At 46.9% G+C, this 21,700-nt stretch overlaps 1 protein-coding gene across 3 annotated transcripts in view; it reads left to right on the top strand.

Annotated features, from left to right (window-relative positions):
• SHROOM3 (shroom family member 3) overlaps positions 1–21,700 on the top strand; it is a 116,539-nt gene that overhangs the window by 44,433 nt on the left and 50,406 nt on the right. Inside the window, exon 1 of one of the 3 annotated variants that reach the window (XM_048304800.1) lies at positions 19,522–19,683. The exons of the other annotated variants lie outside the window; for them this stretch is intronic. Coding sequence (XP_048160757.1) covers positions 19,625–19,683 — 59 coding nt within the window. The 5' untranslated portion in view covers positions 19,522–19,624. Of the gene's footprint in view, positions 1–19,521; positions 19,684–21,700 lie in introns of those variants that run through there. 3 annotated transcript variants of the gene reach the window in all.

Raw genomic sequence — 21,700 nt, 5'->3', positions numbered from 1 at the left:
ATTTCTGATTTTCAGTGCATGTATGTAAAACATTTTTAGGTAGGTTATACCTGCATAATACACCATAACTTTTTTCTATTCAGAATGTGTAAGGAAATTAAAATCAGAAATAGTGGTGAAAAAATACGTCTTTAGGAAGGTGAAAAGAGACAGTTAGCTCAGAGTTACCGCTTAGGCTTTTGTGTTTACCAGGCTTTTAAAAATGATTACTCTTGTCAGGTGAAATGTCAGGGGGTGCGTGGAGGTATTCAAGAAGGTAACTGCATGGAAGAGGATGATGTATTCTCTTTACTTGAAGTCAAGGGGACACTGGAGTAGAGAAAATTGTGGTGAAAAGTATGGGGAGATAGTGAATGTTTTTGACTTTACAGCTGGGCTGGAAAGAGAACTAGTTAGGGTTAAATGGAAATGCAATTTTATGTTCTGTTTGGCCTGAAATGAACCATTTTGCTCCCGGTAGGAAAAGCATGTTAATTTAATATAAGTAATGTATTTTTGATGTACGTTTTCAGCTTTCTCTTGGGTGTTAAGGCAGCCTGGCTGGGTAGAGAGTGCCTGAACCTGCCTGGCTGCATTAGGCTGACTTCCTCTGTAGCAGGATGGGTCCAGTGGGTTGAGGGCCATGTGCTTTTCTGGGATTATTTCCATGGACTTCATCCAGTGTCCACAGCCTTCTCCTATGGCATCTTTTTCAGCCCTGCAGTCCATTGTCGAGCCCCCCCATAGGGGCCAGTGAGCAACAGGGACCTTGCTACACCTCTCCTCCACCGTTTCTATCCCCCACCCTTACCTCCCAATTACATTTTTCAGTTGCAGTTTGGGGGGTGAACTTTGAGTCCTGGCTGGCTGAAAACACTGCTTTCTTGGATATGGTTTCTTTTCCCCTCTCTCCCCGCAAAGACCAGTGTTAATTATAAGAGGGACCAAGCCCAAATCTGCGGGGAGCCGGGACAGAGCTGACTGGCACTTTCACTCAGCACATTCCCCCTTTCCTCACGGTCTCTGCTCCTGTCTGTCAGGCCCGCTGACGACTGCTGGGTAGGAGGGCAGTAATCTGAGCTGCCTGTGCTGAGCGAACCTCCTGCTTTTTACTGTGGGATTGGTGCCGAGGTGCCTCTCTGCACAGCACCTGTATCTGCAACTCGTTATCGCAGTCGCTCTGCCCGCGGCGCCGCGCTCCGAGGCGGTGCTGCCATTCCCTGCTCCCAGCGCCGCGCTCCCCACGGGCAGGCTGCCTCCGGCGCGAGGATGGGAATACCTGAGGCTGGCTCTGGTGGCTCCCAAGGTAAGCGGCATCTCCCTCAGCCACGGCACAGCCGGCCAGGCGCGGCTTCGTGCCGGGGGCGGCAGCTGGACCGCGCCGCGGGGCTGTGGGAGACGGAGGGCGGGAGTCTTAAGGACTCTCTCGGTCCCAAACGTCACGAGCATCGTAAACTTCAGAGCAAATGAGTGTTCATGCAGTGCCGGGGGGGATTTTTCTGTTTCAAGCGAGCTCGCAGCAAACGGGGAGCCGGTGCTGCGCCGGCGCTCGGGGTCTGTCACTGGGAGGCTGTTGGGCAATGTAAGCAAATCTCACAGACTTGAGGCTAGAAAAGTGCCAGAAGCTCACAGGAGAGGTGAACTTGGGAGAGCCACCAGAGCTGTACAGCATGTTTAGGGCCATCCCCGCCCTCGGTGTCCAAGGGTAATAATAATGCCATGCACTTGGGACGCTGAGTCTTCGTGAGCAGGGGATCTGACTCACGTCCGCACCATGATTTGTAGGGTGCAGTTTGCAGTTTTATGGTCTGGAAGAGTCTCTGCTCAAGTTCGTGGCGCTCATTTTGGCCCTCACCTTTTATAAGTTGAGTGTCATTTAAAGTGGGTGTCAAACCAGGCTAACGCTTTACGTCACTGTTCGACGGAGATGGGCCAGCCCCATAATCTGGGATATGCTCTTGTTTGGTCAATAAGGCAACATTGCAGGGAGCAGAGAGAGAATGTGAAAGAGGCTGGTTCACGAGAGATGGCGATCAGTACAGCTCCGGTGCTGGCAATCAGTGTAGCTCCAGTTGGACCTGCACAAATTTACATTCCTTGAAGACCTGTCGTATATTGTACACACACCTATCCGCCCTTTTAGATTGGTCATGAATCATAAAACTAAGTTCACTGAACTCTGATTTTGATTATTTCCTGACGCATGAACTCCTTTAGTAAACCCATTAACTAATCTTTAAACTCATTAGCTGCTTCATTGCTATTAGGATATTTTTAACTTGAAGTTTGTTTGGGGTTATTTTATCTTTGACTATGGGCCAGAGCTTTAGCTGTGCACTTCAATGGAAATTGTAACTGGTTTTTCTTCTAAACTGTGGTGATCCAGTCTGGTTAGGGAAAGTTGTTAGTGCAGGTCAAAGGAAGTTGTAGTGGTGCTAGTGGAACACTGGGGCCAAACTAGTGGGCATGGGAGTATCCCCAAAGATTCCTGAGGCAGCAGAGCTGACCAGGATCCAGAGCATGAAGGAAGAGGTTGTTTTACAGCACAAATCCCATCACCCTGCAGCCTGGCCTGATGCCTACAGGGATGACCATATTCCCAGGCTGCAGCAGCGAGAGGAACCTCCCGTCTGAAATTTGAAGAGATGCCTGAACTAAAGAGTTTTGGTGGTTGCCCCCTTCAAGCAAATTGAAAAATTCATCTTGGGCTGATGCTGCTGTTTTCTCTGGTGTGCTTTATATTCTGTTAAAGAGAAGTCTTTTGGATGCCTTCAAAGGGCTAAAGGCAATACCTCATAGAAACCCAAGTGGCTGAAGAATTACCAGATATTAGCATTTACCTCAGTTGCCAAAGCTTGGACGTTTCTTTCTGCCTTTCATAAATTACAGCCTGCAGGGACCATTTAGTAATAAATCGTAGCAACTTGGCTGTTAGAGGGCAACCCATGTACAGAGGCACTTCAGGTCTGTGCCAGCATCTCCTTTGTTCAATAAAAGTAACAGCAGGAATTTGATTAAAGACTGATAGAAAAGACAAGGAGGGAGAAACATAGAAAAGATTAAAGAAAGAAAGAGCCACCTGGAAACTTCATTCCTCCTTTATTTCTAACTTAAGCTCATAAATACCAAATCTAAAGCATTGTGTGTGTGAGAGGGAGGGAAAATTTCCTGCATGCCTGCACAGAAAAGACTGCACATGCAGCCACCCAAATGACTTTTAGCAAAAGTCAGATTCCTTCCTCCAACTTAAGGCTTCCTCCATGTCTGTATTGGAAATAAAACAAACTAGAAAATAACAATATCCCCCCGGTGCTTTGGGAGAATGGCATTTGGGAGGGTCAGGCGAGTCCCATCCCTAAAGGAGAGTGGCGCTGGATTTGGGCTGAGCCTGCCTGGGAGCAAGAAGCACATTTCCCAGGCTGCCTCGGAGCAGCCCTGCGGCTCAGCACAATGCGATGGCCAGCTGCACACGGCCAGCCCACAGCATCTGCCCCTTTGTCTCCATCATCCTTGCTGTAACACCCCCCAAAAAAAGGAAAACCCAGTGACTCCAGCAGCCAAATGCAAATAAGCCCCCGAGAGCCCCGTTCCGTGTGATCAGCAAGCGACAGGCAAATCACATTCAAATTCCTCACTGCAGAGCCAGCCCGGCTGTTGTTTGGGTGTAGGAGACCAGAACGCTGCCATTAAGTGTCCAACGGGAGCGCCGGTGGATTGCCTTTTCCTTAGCCTGCCTGTGCCTGGGAGCTCAGAGCGCGATGCTGGGATTCAGAGGCACACTTTGGTTCCCAGGCAGGGTTTGCAGGGCACAAAGAGGAAGTCTGGGACCGTGAACTTCGCAGGAATGGGGAGTTCAACCCTTAACAAGGTTTTGCATATTTTGGGGGCTCTTGCAGGTATTCTTGCCCACCTCCAGCCTAGATGGAGCAGCAAGGCAGAATCCTGTACCTGAAGTCTTCGGCTGCTGCATTTGGTGTCCCTTTTCTATACACCTGGACATCTGTGCTGCTTAAATGGCGCTTTTCCCCACCTGTCACTTCCCTTAGTCCATCTTTACATTGTTTTCTCTCTGCTCACTTTCTCTCACACTTTTCAGCTGTTTGTAACCCTGCTGGACAGTGAATCCTTTTCGGCCTTGGCTCTGAACTGTGTTTAGGATGCGGTGATGTCTTTGCAGCAAAGAGGACGTCTCTGCCTCGGCCAGCCTTCCCCACCTCAAGCCCTTATCCTGAAGGCTGCTGCCTCCTCCATCCAGGCAGCAGGAAGATGCACAGCCCTGGTCTGGATCAGGCCTTGCAGGGCTGTTTTCTCACTCGCATTCAGACCACTACAAGGACGCAGAAACGGGCAGCGTCCAGGACTGAGTCTCCGGTTAGCAAACCACATTCTCCCAGTCATTCAAACCCTCAGAAGAGAAAGTGGCAAAATCCTGTATCCCGACACGGTTTGTCGTCCCGCTGCTCCTCACATCGCGGCCTCGCGGCTCAGCGCGGGCACCTCGGGGACAGGAGAGGGCGGCGCGGTGTCCCGGGGACCGGCCGCCCTGCGCCGGGGCCACGTCCCGGCGGAATGTGGGGAATGCGAATGGCATGCTTGAGTGGACAGCTTCAGAGCCGGGCGAAGGGATGGCTCTCCTGCCATCTGTTGTGAGCCCCGCGGGCCCATAGCAACAGTGGCTCAGGAATGGGGCCGCTGCTTTTTTTCGTAAAGAAATTCTTCCCGGCTCTCTTCCCCGCTCCTGCATGCGCACACTCATGAATAAGCGGGAACGGGGCTGGGATTCCTGCTCCAGAGTGATGCGTGCTGAAGGAGAAAGGGTCTTTTAGAGCTCAGCTTGTGTTTGGTTTGGGGAGGCGTTTTCTTTTCTGCGCTGGGACATGAGCCTATGTGTGTAATTCATTGTTAATTGCCAAAATCTTTTTTCTATTCAAATCAAGTGTGAACCTACATTTGCCATGAGGTCAGTAAAGCCTCCAGTGGATGTGCAGCCACTTGATTGTCCTCAATAAAACAAAGACCCCTTCTGCCTTATTATTACGAATGCCAAGGTTATAACAGGTGTAAATAATCCCAGTGTACTGACTTGTTGTGCCCATCGTTTTCTTCCGGCTCCAAAGCTCCTCTGTTGTGGCTGAGGGGCTTTGCTGCATCATGAAGTGGTGGGACCAGATTCTCTGAGGTTACAGCATCACTGGTGGTACTGAGAGATGCCAACTTTTATTCCAGGGAAGATTTTGCCTCATAAGAACTCTGTCTCCTAAGGACACCAGCGTGAGGCGGCGTGCCACAGGGAAGGGCTAGTGCTGAAAGAGCCTTTTTTCAGTAGGCAGGGGCAGGAACAGACTGTCTGTCAGTCTGTCTGAATAGTTTTACTCCTTTCTTTCCCCTGGAAATTCCCTTCTGAAATGCAGATTTCTCTTCTCCTCGCACCTTAACCTTTTTTTTCCTGCTGTCAAGCAACTGAGGCCTCATTCCCGCAAATTGCTCAACCTCTTGCTGTGACTCAGCAAAGTGATTTTTTTTTAAAGTATTTGAACTCCCTTAAGATGAGGAATTGTAAGTTGTAAATTTACATGGGAGTTTCAAGAAGTTTGACATGAGACATTCAGAAGTTAGGGGTATTTAACTTTCTCAAACAATATATTGGTTTCTTTAGTACTTTTTAGTATGTTAATTCTGTGCCTAACAGCATGCAATAAATACCGAAATTTGCAGAGAAGCCCCCATGGACAAGAGGGAATCAGGGAACTGGGAAGGTTTCATGCCCTTTGCAAAGAGATGTCATGAAGGAGGAGAGGGGAGGAAACCCAGCAGTTTTTCCCCCAGTGCTCAGAGCTGTGTTTGAAGCTGGGCACACAGCTACAGTGGCTTGATCACAGGGAGCAGGGTATAATTTCAGTGAAAGCTGATATGTACAGGGAGGAGGGATAAAACTCTCCCTATTACAGGTATTTATTATCACTTGACAGCTGTCAGTTTGCAGTAGGGGGTTTGCCTTCCTGTCAGCTCTCTGAGAACCAGGTATATTTGCCTAAGGTTGTAGGGAAGGGTAGAAATCCTGCTTTCAAGCACAGGTATCATTTAACCATGATAAGAAGGCAGGTAAAGCATTTCTTCTGAAAGACGGCTGTGGAGAACAGGGGAGTAAAGTCTTTCTGGCCCTACCCAGATGGGAAAAAACAAGTCATTAAAATCTGATACCTACCTGCTTTTAATGAGAGAAATGTTGTTCGAAGAAATAATCTCAGTCCTATCACCACCAAACTATTTTCAGGAGCCATTAGCCTTTCACCTCCTCATATGTTTTATCTCTTACTTTTGATCTCATTCAGGGAAAACGGCAATGCTGCTGCAACCAGAGATTTGGGCTTTAATCAGGAGCTTACTCAGTCATAACCATGCTCTTTGCAGCCATCCTTCCCAGTAAATGACCCACCAAAAACCATGGGGAGTGGGGTGGAGAAAACAGCAATTAAAATCAAGCACTCGGTGTCTTTAGTCATGTTTAGTTCTTCAGTGAGCCAGTATGGGTATTCTTATGGGTTCTGCAACGCTGCCTTCATCTTTAGCCTCTTCTCCCTCCCCAGGAACTCTTGCACAGCTGCTGGGGACAGGGGACTGTGAGTAGCCAGCCTCAACTACAGGCACGAGGCAGTTGGCTTTTCGGCTGGAAAAAGCTAAGAGCAAAAGCCACCTGTGGATGGATGTTCTGAGCTTCACTGAGCAGACACAAACTCTGGCTCAATTTAACTGTACCTTAGTTAGCATCAGGTTGTGTCTTTGCTGTATGGACTACTTGAAAGCTGTTGTAATGAATGTAGAATAAGATCCTTGATCCAGGCACGGTTGCTCCCACAATCCCCCAGCTGGAAGGGAAAGAAGCTGAGTTGGGTTGCTTTGGTTTTGGACAGTGGGATCAGCAAAGGAAGGCTGTAGATGGCTGAGGGCTGTTGAGGTTCAATCTCATTCTGTTCAGTGTTTATCACGAGTTTTGTTCTTGGTACCATTCAGAATAACATTTTAAAACAAAACTAGGAATGCAGACTTGAGTCTGCTCAGACAGTCTGAGTCCTCTGGCTCACCCTGCCCAGGAGCCCACATCTCCCTATAAAGTGTAGCTGCTGTTGTTGCTGTTCCTACACTGCAACAGGTCTCCGCAATCATCAGTGTTCTTCAGTATTTTCTGACTCAGCTCCAACATGTTGCATTGGATGGTCTTTGATGCTGATTTTTTCCTTGCATCTGTTTAATTCAGACTGGGATCCATTTTAATGCCAACCCAGTTTTATTTCAAAAGTTACCCACTATCAGTGTGTGAGGATAAACAGAAATAAGTGAAAAAAGAATGTGAATTATAAATAAGACATAATATATACACATTTATTTCAGTGCTGCTTGTCCATATTTATTTCTTTTTCTTCCCTTTATCTATGGATATCAAAAGCACAAAAAAATGCCAGGAATGCCACATCCCATTGAAACTCTCCTGACAGGACATTCAGAGCAATCCACGGCAACAGCTGTACTGCCTATTTATCCTGAAGCAGAAAATTGTACATGGCCCAGGACAATGCCCGGCGTCACCGACCGACACGGGGGCCACGTCTCTGTCACGGTGGGAACTGTCCCTGCGCTCCCCTGGGCTGTTTGTGTGCACAAGAATCATGCTTATCATATTGCTGTAACACAGCACTTTGCATCTAATTTAAGCAATACTGGGGCTTTTGTTTGTCTCATGAGGTCTAACCCGGAGACAAAAGCCGTGGTCCAGCCTGAAGGTTATGAGACGTTACCAGACATTGATGTTCACACATACACGCTCCGTCAGAGGAATTTATGGCCATTACCATGTTCTCTAATGAGTACAAAATGAGACCATTACATATTCACATAATTAGTTTGACAGATTTTCATTTAAATATAAAAAGACTTCTAGTCTTTAGAGAACAAAAGGAGGGGTTTGTTTCCAGGGCAGTTTTTGACTCTGCTTTGCTGGAGCAGGAGGTTGGGAGTGACAACTGAAGGGAGACGATTTAGTGTGAATAATTCTCAGCTTTTGATTTCATCTTGCCATTTCTTTGCTGCTTTTCCAGTTCCCCTGGAGCACCTTGAGGAGAGCTGTGTGATGGGGCCTTTCAGGTGCTGCCAGGAAAGCCCAAGTATCATTTTTGTTTCTTGGATATTTTGGCATCAGAGGAAAAGATGTGGGGTTTTTTATTAATTTAGTTAGAGTGATTTCTCTTTGGAAAGGTTAGCAACAGCTCACCAGCTTGCTCTGTACCTTTTCCCATGCCTTTTTCACACCTCTTTTACCTGTGGTCACTTGTCCTTCAGGTTATTTATCTTTTTGTATTTTGAATGCTCTGTTGGCATCACTTCAGCTGTGGTTTTCCTGATTTGGTTGGGATATGCAGCTTCTTCAGGCATTCGTAGAGGAGTACTTGCTTAATTTCACATCTGGGTTTTAGAGGCCACATGTTGGCCTGGTCATCTCAGCATGGTGAGCACTAAACATGACGCATTCCAAGCAGGAATTCTTAAAAGTCAACATGAGGTGTCCTGCAAAGACCCATGCATGCACCCAGTGTATCCACACCAAAACTCCTTGGATTATGGTAGATTTGGATTGCTTTAGGCTTGGATTATCCACTGATATACCAGAATAGTGCCCTTAAACCATGTGAAGTTCCTTTGGTTCATAGCATGTGTCTGTGAGGCCACTCACCTTTGTGTAACCAGCCCATGTCCTTATCGGAGCTGACAACATTTGTTCCTACACAGGGGTTACATGCTGGGAGCCAGGACTAAGTGCACAGCTACTTTATTTACACATCTAAGTGCCTCTGGATGATGCTGGTAAATTCCAGGACGCTTGAGGTTCCCTGTGACATTTTAAAAAATGGCTTTTGTGCAAGAAGACCTTGCGCAAAATCCACACAGGCTTGGTTGTGACACTTCCCAGCCCTCCCTTTGATGGGGTAAAGCTTGGGGCCCACTTGTCATTTGGTTTACTATGATTGTCCCATGCCAGGATGTGCCTCCCATATATTATGTCCAGCTGAGGGTAGGAAAAGTTTTATTCATGGGTCACACATAATCACGCTGTGGAAATAGAGCTATGAACTCGTAGAGAGCACAAGGCATTTTGCCACTTCCACATGCTAAATCCTCAGAAGGGCTGAGGTTCATCCTCAGCTGCGAGCACACCTGAGAAATCCCCTGCCTTGTTCTTCTGCAGACTGCCGGGTAAGAAGCTGACCTTTTCCCTGACCAAGTGCGAATATAGCACATTTGTGCTTCGTTCAGGATCCAAGCACTTTTATTCCATGCTTTTTAGCTCTGTCTTCCTTGTCTGGCATAGGCTTTTTAAAATGAAAAGGAGTTTGGGCTTAATGATGGATTAGTGCTATTGGAATTTGAACTGCTCTTGTTTTTCAAGTTATTCTTATCAGAGAGGCCTTGTTTCTGGAAGGGGAACAGTGGTGGCTCCATTTAGTAAAGCTGACAAAGCAGGAAATGATCACCGGCCCTTCACAAAATCCTAACTGAACATTTACTTAGAGCTGCAGTGGGAGAGACCCAGACCCATAAATCAACCTATTAAACCTTCAGACATGAGTTTTTGGAACCTCCCAGGCATTTCTTTTTCCTGCTGCTCTTAAGAAGTCTTTTAAAGGCACAAGCTTCATGATGTCATTAAGGACATGAGCAAGTGATGTTGCTCCAGGCCTGGAATCAAGGCAGTGAGTGACCTTACCCCTCCATAAACAAATCCCAGCAACTTCAGCCCTGGGTATTTATTAGACATAAGCACAAGCTGAAGTGAGGTGCCAATTTATCAGGCAGGAGAGGTGGTCGTGTCTGTGTGGGAAGGGTAGAATTCCCTGGATTGTTTTAAGAAGGTCTGTGCTGCCTTTTATGGCAGGGTGTGAAGGTTAAGCCTAGCCTGAGTGAGTGGCTGAGGGGAAGCATCCATCCTGATCCATCTATCCAGAGCCAAGCTGTCATCTTTTTGCACTCCTATCTGCACCGTGGAAGACAAGAGGCATTTTGGTGTGTCTGAAACGGGGCCCTTCAATAAGACCTGTGTACAGTGTTAGACCTTGTGCTCTGCACAGACACAACAACTGCTCAGGGGAATGTTTACAGGCAAAGAAAAATACAAACTGGCAGCACTCAACATTTAAATTTGGGGGTGAGGCAGCTAGTATTATTCCTCACTGTTTAATCCCCTTGGAAGATTAAGGAAAGGATGATTAATATCTGCTGTTAAAAAATCAACAGTATCCTTCTTTCCTCATAGACGACATTAAAATAAAAGCCTGTAGTTACATGTGTAAAGCCTGATTAGTAGGTGTGCAACTATTAGAGGGCCAGGATGGCTGCGTTTCATTTCTGCCTGTGCCACATACTCACTGTGGGATGAGAGGCAAGGTGTTTACTGCTGTGTATTTCCATTTCTCTGTCCAGGCAGTACGTGTGACAGCCCTTCCTAAGGTGAGGGATGTTGTAAGGCTTAATTGTCATGTGCGGGGCACTTTGCAAAATACACTGCACCGCTGAAGGTATGAAATGGCAATTAAAAGAAAACTATAAGGTCTTTCTCTCTAATTTTCAGAGGAATGTCTTTGTACTTTTGGTTGCTGTAACCACAGCCAGATTTTCCTGCTAAGTAGATGGTGAGAACTGCGTCTTAGAAAAGAAAGTATCGCCTTCCTCAGCCACAGAAACCCAAGAATGAGCCTTTGGTAGCTAAAAGGAGGAACAGATTCTTCATCATTGTCCATCCCATGCAGGGCTCGGAAGACAGGGCTCTGCTCACAGGCCCAGAGTATTCCTTCATCTTCCTGCTTTGCCTCTGCCTCAGTGGCTGAGTGGTTGTTCTCTCTTTGGGATGGGGCTGGCACCATGAGCACTACAAATGTGGCTTGTAATCCCAGTGCCTCTGAAAGTACGGATAATAGAGACCCCAGGTGCTTGTAGCTCTCCCTAAGTGTGAGAATATATAGGACAGTGGTCTGCTCCTGTCATCCCAGTAGGCCATTGGCTGAAAGTTTTGCTGCTTAATGGGGGATCTCTGATGAAGATCGCTTTTAGTTCCAGCATTTCGCTGTTCCTGAGGATTCTGCAGCACTTCTGAGTGCAGGTCTCATGGGGTTCCCCAGGAATAAGGAACACATGACAAAGAACCATAAAGGAGGTACCATAAAGCAGTCCTGCTGCAGAGAAGAACCCAGAGAAACTCAGCTTTGTACCTTCCTTTATATCTTTCTTTGCAGTTGAAGATAAATCATAAGCCAAGGGGCTGGAAGCTATTTTACAGCTCCTGGTGTGGGAATGGGTGTGGGCACAGATATTGCTTCAGAGTAAACCAAAAAGGAGCTGTGCTGGGACAAAACCAGTGAGGAACAATGTGGAGTTGGGTTTTTCTCTCCAAACTGTCCATTTGTCTCTTGGGGTATTTTGTTCATTAGGTGATTTACATACACAAGGCCAGCAAGTCACTAAAGGCAAGCTGCATCTCAGATGTGTCTGTCGACAGAAGTAGGGAAGCAAGAGCCTCTTCTCCTCTCTGTGCTGTTTAGGAAGGCAGCAGGAGGTGCTGGACTGACCCTGTGAGTGGTGGTGCAGCTTGAACAGAACTGAACAGCCAGAGCCTGGGCATCAGGAAGAATTTCTTCCCTGAAAGGGTTGTCAAGCATTGGAATGGGCTACCCAGGGAAGTGGTGAAGTCAAGAAGCAACTGGATGTGACACTCAGTGCTATGGATTAGTTGATAAGGGGGTGATCAGTCAAAGGTTGGACTTGATGATCCTGGAGGTCTTTTCCAAGTTAAATGATTGTATGATGACATTGCTACACAGCACATCCAGCCTGTGATGTGTGTGGGCCATCAGGAAACCTTTCCAAGTGCTTTTGCCTCTCTGACAAGATCAAATCCTAGAGGAAAAGAAAGGAAAAACAAAGGGATGGACTGGGAAATGTGGCAAAGTCCCAACGGGAGAAGTGTCTAATAAAATGCCCCCATGCCTGTCTCAGCACAGTTTCCATGGCTAAGGGCTCTTCTCCCTCTGCAGGATTACATGGATGCTCCCTCCCTCATGGCTGCAGTGCGACTAATCAGACAGTAAGGATCGCTTGTGTGAGTAAAGCTTGCAGACCTGAGCTGCCTGCCAAGTGCTGCCCACACTCCTTTTTGTTCTTCCCAGCATTGATCTGGGAGATGAGCAGAGCACTATTTTCCAGGGCCCTGAACCTTTTAGCAGCAGACAAAATGTTAATTTGAGCTGTGTCTTATGACCTTGTGACCCACAACATGCTCTGGGGTGAAAGGTGCTTTGTTTCTTGTCCCAGTTTTGTCAGAGCCTCTGAGGGACGGGCAGTCAGATAATGGACACTGGTCCAGCAGTGTCAGCTGTGCTTGGCATTAATCAGTGATCCCAAATTTCGGTTTTAGCAGGTGGCGGGCTGGAGCAACTCCTTTGCAATGTCCTAAGTCTTTTTTTACAAACAGCTTGGTCAACTTTGTGAGCTAGTTCCTGTCCCGTGGGTGTTTTGGATCAGGTCTAGTCCTGCAGTGCTGGAGTGAGGGGATTAAGACCAAACATTTTACAAGTAACCCAAACAATTCCCTGCAGAGGAGTGTGATAGATCCAGGAATCAGGACTCTGGCTTAGAATTATTGCTTGTTGTTATCTACGTGGTTGTACTTCATACAAACAGGTGGGTTAGGAACCAGCAGTGCTTGCTGCCATAAAAGCAGAGCAACAGCCAAGCCAGGCCCTCAGGCAGTGGGAATCTCGAGGTATGGCATCAGGCAGTCGGCATCAGCCCGGGGGGCATTACGGAAATCTTCAGGGCTGATTCAGCAGGTCAGTGTTTACTGCTGACAGAGTGTATTGCCTGTGAACATTTCTTTTATTAGTGACATTTGCTATGAGACCAGTTCTGAAAACCAACATTTTGCAAAGTGTGCTGGTGGGTGACAAACACCAGTAGCTGCAGTCCTGTGCTGGTCAGAGGTGGTGTCACTGAACCTTGCAGCCTTCCTCTGCAGTAGTCCAGACATGGGAGATCCCACTGCACTCCCAGCTCTGCACTCACCTCCAGGGTGGCACTGGAGCTGTGCTTCACCTTTGCCTAAAGAAAAGGCCTAAGAGCTGAGCGTTATTTTTTCACTGTTAAGGTGTATGTAAGAGGATCTTTCTTTAATTTCAAAGTCATTAACATATTTTCTGTTAGGGAGCTTAACAGGCAGACATCTTTCATCTGGCTCACCCCAGATGAAAGGGGGTGGTGGGGGGGTGAATGAGAGTTTTTAACAAATGGCTTTTTTAAAGAATTAATAAGGGTTCCTAGCTACCATAAGCTGCCTAAGAATTCAGAAGGATCTTATCTTTTTAATGAAAATGACTCTGGTTTAAATCTTCTGCCAGCTTGAAGTTCATGCTGTCACATTTCAAGTTCCTTACCCACCTTTGCTCTTAGGGGCTAGTGTTCCAAGGTGAATTCACTGAGGATCAAATTTGCTTGTTGTGAAGATTTTTATTTTTCAGTGTCACTGCCATTCCAGCTTCCCCCCAGGGAAATGAAGAGCGCAGTGTAACAGCTGCTGGGATTGCATGCTGGCAAACAGGGCAATCACAGTTCATGCTGGAGGGACATGGTACGTGGTGATGCTTCCATAAGGCAGGAATGAGTCAAGTTTACAACAGTATTCCAGGAAAGGAATACACTGGTTACCTTTAGGAAGATTTCACTGTGATGATGTGCAGCTGTCCTGCTCTTCCCAGTTCCTGAGCTCTGCCCCTGGTTCTTCTCCTTCTCCTCTAGGCAGATACCCAACATTTTGCTAGTTCCTTCTTCTAGAGAAAGAGAGGGGAATGAGATAGAGACTGGAAAGAGGATCCTTGGGAACTGTCCCCACATGTTACACTCATGCATTGAAAAAACAGCAACAAAAAAGCCTTGGCTTGTCCGCTAACCTGCATGTTTTAAAGTTAGGCCAAGCAGGATTCCTGATTAGGGCCTGATCTCTAACAGTACTGCTCACCTGCCTTTATCACCTGACACAAGGACAGGACAGGAAGGCGGTGGGGATGTGTTCCCTAAAAGAAGGGGCAGGATTTGTTCCCGAGGTTAAGGGACCAGCTTGCCTCTTTGCCAGATTGGAAACACAACCTTTCCAACCAGTTTGTCAGCTCAATTGTTTAGTAAGCTGCTTTGTTTATGCTATAAAACCTGGCTCCTGCATTCAATGTCGATTGCCAGAGGGCACAGGAACAACAGAATGAGCTGCTTTAAATCCTGTGCTCAAACTCCATCAGGCCTTAGAGATGTAAAGAGAAGGTTTCTCTCTAGCTGATAGATTTATTCTCAGTCACATTCCTGTGACTCCAGTGGAGGAAACAGCCTGAGCAAATGGGGCGGAATACAGCTCCTGGGATGTAGCTGGAATAGCCAGAGCTCCAGGGCAAAGACCCAAACACATCCTGCACCACTGTGGATTAAAGTCAGGCTGTCAGTAGGGCTTTAACTCCCTGCAGATCTTTCACCTGGCATTGTCTTTAAACCCTTTTGGGCTCTAACAGAAACAAAGGTGAATTAGAAGGAGATTTTCCTTGAAACCCAAGCTACAGAGTTTTGAAGATGTCAATGCTCACCTTGGGCTCAGACCTGCAACATTCTGTGGTGAGTCCCCAGCAGTTCAGTGAGCTGCTCCAGGCCTGGGGGTCAGGAGGCTTCCTTTACTCACAAGTACTGATATAGGCAAAGGCAAGCCAAAAATTCATGATTTACGCTTCAGCCTAGCTCTGACCTGTCCCGGACTCTGGCAATTGCTCCCATCATGGTTTCATTGTGTTTATCTCTTACTGGGGATGTTTGCTGGGCTGCTCAAGAAAAAGGGCTCATAGAATATGATTCACCAAAAGAAGTGGTTCCCGAATTACCCAGTGCCAAATATTCTGGTTTGATCCAGCAAAGCTTTTCAGGTCGTGATCAGCTTTAGGAGTGTGAGTAGTTGCACTGAAATGCTCTGGATTACCCTGGTGCTGGCGTGGGGACAGCGGGCGCAGCCTTGCACGATCAAGCCCTTGGATAGAGGGGTGAGAGGCCATGTGCTGGAGGAAGGGAGAGGGGTCACTGCCAGCAGTCCTGTCACAGACCAGCACCCTGGAATTTAGGGCAAAAGCACATTGGACTTTTTTGTTTAATGCCAATCTGCCTGAAGTCCTCAAACTGTGTAAACCAAGATCAACAAAGGAGGCTAAAACCTCCAACGCCGGTTTCTCTTCTTTGCTGACAGTGATGTCAAGCACAAAATCAAATTCTTTCTGAGTGTCAGGTAAGTCAAAGACTGCAGAGTGCCCCAGAAGGGGATTCTTAGGGATTTATGTTCCATCAGCAAGACAAATGATAATTAAAGCCTGAATATTTCTGCTAAGCTGGGAAACAAAAAAGAACCGTCTTAATTCCTTAAATTCCTCATGCCAGGCTGTAAAATATATTCCATTCATGCCGGTGTCTTGCTGCTTGTTCTCTCTGTGTGTCTTTCTTTAGCATTCAGCCACCTGTTTGTAAGCAGTGTCCTGCAGGTTCTCAGGGCACTTTCCTCCCCACTCTCCCTGCTCTTGGACGTGCTGCTTTGACACTGAGGCCTCCTTGTCTACGGGAGACAGTCCATCAGAGCTCCCCGGCCTCCCCGCTCCCATAACTTCATTCTTGGAAAGTTTCTGAGTTTCCCGGGCGATAAAACATGAGCAACATTTGCTCTGACCTGAATCATTTCTGAAGGCATTGAGCCCTGTTTTGTTATGAAGGTTACTCAGGGTGGGTGGTGGGGCATGAGAATTCCCAGTGATGGCAATTCCTGACAAGTGTCAGAAAGTCGCTGCCTGCACCTTTCACGCTGCAGGATTGTTTTGATTAGGTTTTTAGTGCATGCTGAAAAGTACATGTGACAAGCTGAGGGTGAGAGATGCCAGCAGAACAAATCGGCACATTACAAGATTGTCTGCCATGGCTTGCCCCCAGCTCTCATCAAAAGGGGGAAAAAAAGAGGAAAGAAAAAAAATCCAAGCCCCAGCTCTGTATATACAGCAGCTATCAAACTGTCACAGATCACCACTGCTACAGCTGGGGTTAAAATAATATAATAGCGGAGTGTTTGCTGGTCTTGTAAAACCTCCTGTTATTCACTATAGGAGACCAAACGAATGAATTGAGAGGACAGTGTTTAAAACTGTTAAAAAACCTGTAAAATGACAAAAAAACCCACACAGTAAATAGCTCTGGAATGTTGTGGGTTGACTGTGTGGGATTTTTTTTCTTTGCTCTGCATTATTTATCCCCTTAAAATTAATACTGTCTGCATGATGGGTGGCTTGGGGCCTAGAGAGACTTACAGAGCAAGTTCACTACCAGTTCTCAATTACTGTGGAGTCTGATTCTGTTCTCATTTACTTTCGAGTACATGGGAAATGATTGTGTTTCCCTTGCTACAGTGTATGCAGAGAATAATAAAACCTTGTCTGTCTGGCCTTTGCAAAGAGAGACGCAGGCCACTCCGAACACTCTCAGTCAATTTATTTAGTTTTTACTACATTTCTCGTGGTGATGACATGCTGCATCTCTGCTCCCGGCCCAGCTCACAAGACCAGCATCACTTCTGGCAGAGATTAAAAAGTTTCAGATTTGAACTTTGGAAATATTCAGTCACATGTCCAAGCTTTAATAAAAAAGCCCAACACCGTTTCCATCCTGAGGGGTCTTGCCTGACCAAACCTGGTAACTGAGCAACCTGCACAGGATGCTGTGGTGTCAATTCCCAGATCCGTGGCAGAGGTTGGGTGGCACTGGCATTCCTCATGAAGATAATCATCGTTGTCTGCTCAGAACAAAGCATTTACTTTTTAGCTTGAAATTTCGTTTCCTCTTAGAAACATGAAAGCTTTGGAATGGGATCATTTAGCAGCCAGACTCCCATCATACACAATGACTTGGCCTTTCTTGAACCTTCTCAGCCCACTGGCATCTCCTGCCAGCACGGCCGAAAGTCGTTCTGCAGCATCTCTGCCATGAGGAAACAGGAAGGTCATAGCTAATACTATGCCAAATTAACAGACAGGGTTTTAATTGAACACCAGTTATGTGTGAATACTTGCATAAGGAATCCCAGGCCTGCTTTAAGCAAGGCCCCTGGGCGTGCACTTCAGGCTAACCTAAGTACAGGTGCTTCCTTGTGTTGTGTCGTGGAAGTGATGAATGCCAAGTTGCCTTCATGCCCTCTTTTTAGAAATCAATTTGCCTTCAAAGAATGGGAATTTTACTGTGCTGCTGGTGGAAGGAGGTGGAATGTTAGATGGGAAACTTTGTGCCCTTTCACAACATGAAAGGAAGGGAAAATACGGTTTTTCATCTGAGTAAATGACTTTGCATGTAGGTTGACTGAGTGAGAAGTTGTATTATAAGGATGTTCATTTTTCTTTAGCAATATGGAGAGCCCATCCAGCAAAGCATCTTGTGAAGTATTAACAAGGTCATGGTTGGCATCCACAGGGATCTTTAATCCATCCTGCTTTCAGCATTAGCAGCTTCGGAGATGTATTCGGGGAGGAGGGAAAAACCATACCAGGCTGATTGGAGAGAGCAGTTGGCTACCTGGAAGTCTAGGGACCATGTGTAATTAAAAACATTCCTGTCTCCAGCACAAGGCTTTATAGATCTGTCCTGGCTGTCTGTAATTAGAGATGTGGACTGAATATATTGGTTTGGGAGTGGGATTATTTGTACTTTCCTTGTTTCTGGTCCTCCTGTTTTATGGTGACATGTTCTCTGGGACATGCGGAGGAGTTCAACATCCAAAGTGATCCCGGAAGGAGCAGGTTGAAGATCAAAGAGGGAGCACTGCCCTGCTGCATGTATTCTGTTTAAAGAAAACATGCTGGATTTCGGCACATGGTTAATGAAGTTGGAGGTAGTCTGATCTCCTGTTACTGTGAGTAGACACAGCCTCCTTGCATGGGGATGGGAAAATAACCATAAATTTAGCAAACACACACTGTACCAGGGCAGTGGAGCTGAGCCTGTGATGTGCCTTCACTTTGCTTAACCCTGTTTCCCTTCCCAACCCTGATTCACAAGCTTTTCATCAAAAGGGATCCTTATCTTTTTTCACCCTTTTCCAAAACTTGTGTGAATGGCTGAGACACTCTTTGAAGTCACTGGGGGCTGCAAACTGCTCTCTGCTTTGGAAACTCAGACCATGAATTTAGGCACCTGCTTTTTAAAGATCTTTATCTATAAATTTAGCAGTGCTTCAGCTTCACTATCTGTATGACAGGTCAAGTAATTCCTGCTTCCTCCAGGATCGGAAATGGGGAGTGGGGCAAAAATGCCCTTATTTAACTTAATGTGGATGGGTACAAGATATGCCCAAATGAGGCATTATCGTTCAGAATATAATAAGGTATGAAATCCTTTTAATCAATGTTTTAATGTACCCTCTATGAGACAGTATGTGGTTAATTTGATAGGATGGCACCAAATATGCACAGAAAGGTTATCCTGTGTGATTCTGTTAGGTGACCTTTTCTCTAAGGATTCCCTTGTCTGCCTTTCTCTGCATTTCTTTGTGGTTTCTCTCATTTCTTTTGGGGTTTCCGTATTAATTTCATCCTACAGCTCCTTTTTCATCCCTTTTCCCCTGGGGCAGAGGAGAAGCAGCAGCAGCAGAGGAGGAAGAGGGATGCACGTGACACCAGTGTTTCCCCAGTCAGCCCTGCAGTATCACTCCATACCAGGAAGCACAGGACTTTCCCAGAACTCGTTCTCATTGCTGGAGGAGGAAAGGCAGTGTCTGAAGAGGCAGTGTCTGAGCCAGGAGAGATTAGGCTGTTACCCAACCACGGTTCTGACGTAAGGGCTGGGCTGAGAGCACCCCTAGGTGTGGCTGTGACTCTGGCAATAAAATTTGTTTCTGAGCTCTGTTCATGGGTCTTGAAGATCACACAGGGAAATGATCGAAGCCAGGAATGAAGGAAGAACCTCTGACATTGCCTCGGCTTCTTTTTATTATCCTTTCCCAAGGAGCTGTGGCTCCACTGTGACTCCACTGTGACTCCACTGTGACACTGGGATAGGAGCTTTTACAGTTCTAAGAACATTTCAGGCTCTGGAATAAGTGTTGGATGAGGCTGGGCTAAGCCATCACTCCTTTGTGTGAACCTTTGAGGCAGTGCTGGTGTGTTTGAGCTTGGACAAGTCAGGATCACTAAAACATGGGGTCCTGCCTTAGCTTCAGAGTGATGGCAGTGCTTTTCTGGGGGGTAACAACTAGGCACCTTCTCCCTCCTCTTATGTCTTCTGCTGTTCCTGCCCTGGTTTAGTCACCTGGCTCTGCTGTGTTCTTGTCTCATCAGCTTGGTGCCTGCAGCAAGGGCAATTACTCCAAAGCCATGGCTGGCTGGCTGCTGGCGAGCGCAGCTCTGTCATTATTCCTGCCTGCCTGTTAAAAGGGTGAGTGGGGCTGGCTCCTTCCCCTTCCTGCCCCTGGCCTGGCTCCCCATGCACTGCCTCACCTTGCCCAGCACAAGCTGCAGCGCTGCTGGTGAAGGCTGGGAGCGGGCTCCTGGCAGTGCTCCCCATGCAGGCCCACCTGCACGCCCTGAAGAAGATCCTGGCTCTCTGGAGTGCATCCCAACGGTGCGTACCCGGCTCCGCGGGATCGGGGACGTCGGTGTGGCACTGCATGCCCCACTTGGGCACCTGGTCCTTTTGCTTCCTCACCTATTGGGAAAACTTCGGCTCCCTTTGGTAACAGTTGAAAGCAACTCACTGCTGCTTGTTTTGTCTGCCTGCTTTGGTGAGGGATGGGATGCTCGGAGACTCGGTGAGCTGGGACGTTGCACTTTGCTGTCACCTCCCGTTCTGTGTGGTGTCATTTGCTTGTTCTCGTAGGCATGAACCTGTATGGTGAGCACAGCTGGATCTCTTGTGCTGACACAACCAGCTGGGCGCAGGAGATGGCATTTAGCTGTGAGGCAGTGCCATCCTGCCCCAGCCTGGGCATGCTGCTGTCATCAGGCTGCTCTGCTGGCTGCTTTGCGCTGTGTGGGCTCCATATTGTGAGAATCTGTGTTTCTGATGTTTAGATGATGACAAGCTGATCAGAACAGCATCGTATCACCTGGGGGCTTAATCACAGGTGGCACTGTGGCACTCAGACAAGTCCTGCCTGCACTCGGTTTGTGTGTTTGGTCACCACCCCTATCAAGTGTATGATATTTGCTCCTTTTCTGCTGGTGTGTTTATCCAGGGGCTGGGGGTGAGATTCAGGAGTTAGTTGAAGTACTAAAGGCTGCAGAGAGATCTGTTTTCCAGATCCAATACTGAGTTTTCAATCCTTGTGATCCAATTCTAGAAAACAACTTCTTTGCCTTTGCATGAGCGCAGAACCGTGGTGGCACTGTGGATTTTCACCCAGCAGGAGTTAGGGCCTAATGATACCAGGTGTGGAGCAGCCTTGTTTTATAGCAACAGAGTATCTTATAATTTAATCTTGACCTTATAAAATTACAGGACACCTTCCTTTTCTGCCAGGGCACTGTGCCCACCAGTGGCACCATACTTAGTGCAAACTGCTCCAGGGTTTTGGCGGGGTGGACTCTCTCCTTTAGAGCAGATTGAGGGCACGGGCTTGTTTTCAGCCATTAAATGATGCCTCTCTTAGAGGTCTGTTGTCATGTAGCCTTGAATTACTGTGCAATTCCTGAAAACATCACTGTTCAAGTGATTACTTTCCTTGCAGTCCACATGTTTGGGAATTAAGATATACCTGGCTTGGCTTTTCAGAAGTACTTAGTATCCATGACAATCCCAAGAAAATTATCATGAGCTGCAGTACAGACTTACTTATATTGAGGCATTTTAATTTAGATGTCTAAGATTTTAGTTTTTACCTGTTTCTCCCAGCTCTAGGTTATGTCATTCTCTACCACTTAGAGACTCAAGTGTTTCTCTTTTGCTATTTACTCAGTAAGTGTTAAGTGCAAATTCCTCTACTTGGCCTCTTCCAATGTAAATAAACCAGAATTTGTCTTAGTGATGGAAGATAACAAGGGTTTAATTGACGTCAGCACAGGATGAGCAACATCACAGTATCACAGATCAGAGTTACGATGTTGAGTGGCTTCCTGGGCTTTTGCCTCTGCCACAGCTGTTGGACCACGAGGCTGGATAGCACGTGGGAAAGGGGCAGTTCCAAAAGTGCCATTGCAAAACTTCTGGAAAAAGTAGACGGAACTGCTGCATGTAAACAGGGAGGAAGGTTTTTTGAGACCGGTTGACTTGTAGGTAGTGACTTGCTTCCTACAGGGGAAGCAAAACTTTATCCAACTGTAAAAGGGAATGCAGGCACTTAAACATTTAGTCTGCAGGTTTTGAAAGTTAAAAAAATAAAGGTTAATTTAAGTGTGCCTTTACACATCTGGTAGGTGCAGCTCTCATTGCAGGAAGGCTTTGGTGTGATGTCTCTTAGAGGACTAATGACAGGGCAGAGCAGACAGAGCCGTGGTTGTGTGGAACAGCCCCATGTCCTCAGAGCAGGCACGAACAGTAACTACAGCTGTGCCTGACACGGGCTTTACCACAGGCTCCTTCCTAGGTGGTGCAATTAGGCAACTCACAGGCTTCTGGTTCTTGGGAGAGACTTCAGTGAGCT

Source organism: Corvus hawaiiensis, chromosome 5 (genome assembly GCF_020740725.1).
Source record: "Corvus hawaiiensis isolate bCorHaw1 chromosome 5, bCorHaw1.pri.cur, whole genome shotgun sequence".
NCBI classification, from domain to species: Eukaryota; Metazoa; Chordata; class Aves; order Passeriformes; family Corvidae; genus Corvus; species Corvus hawaiiensis.
Note: the sequence above shows the minus strand (reverse complement) of the source record. Positions and strands in the feature narration are given on the sequence as shown.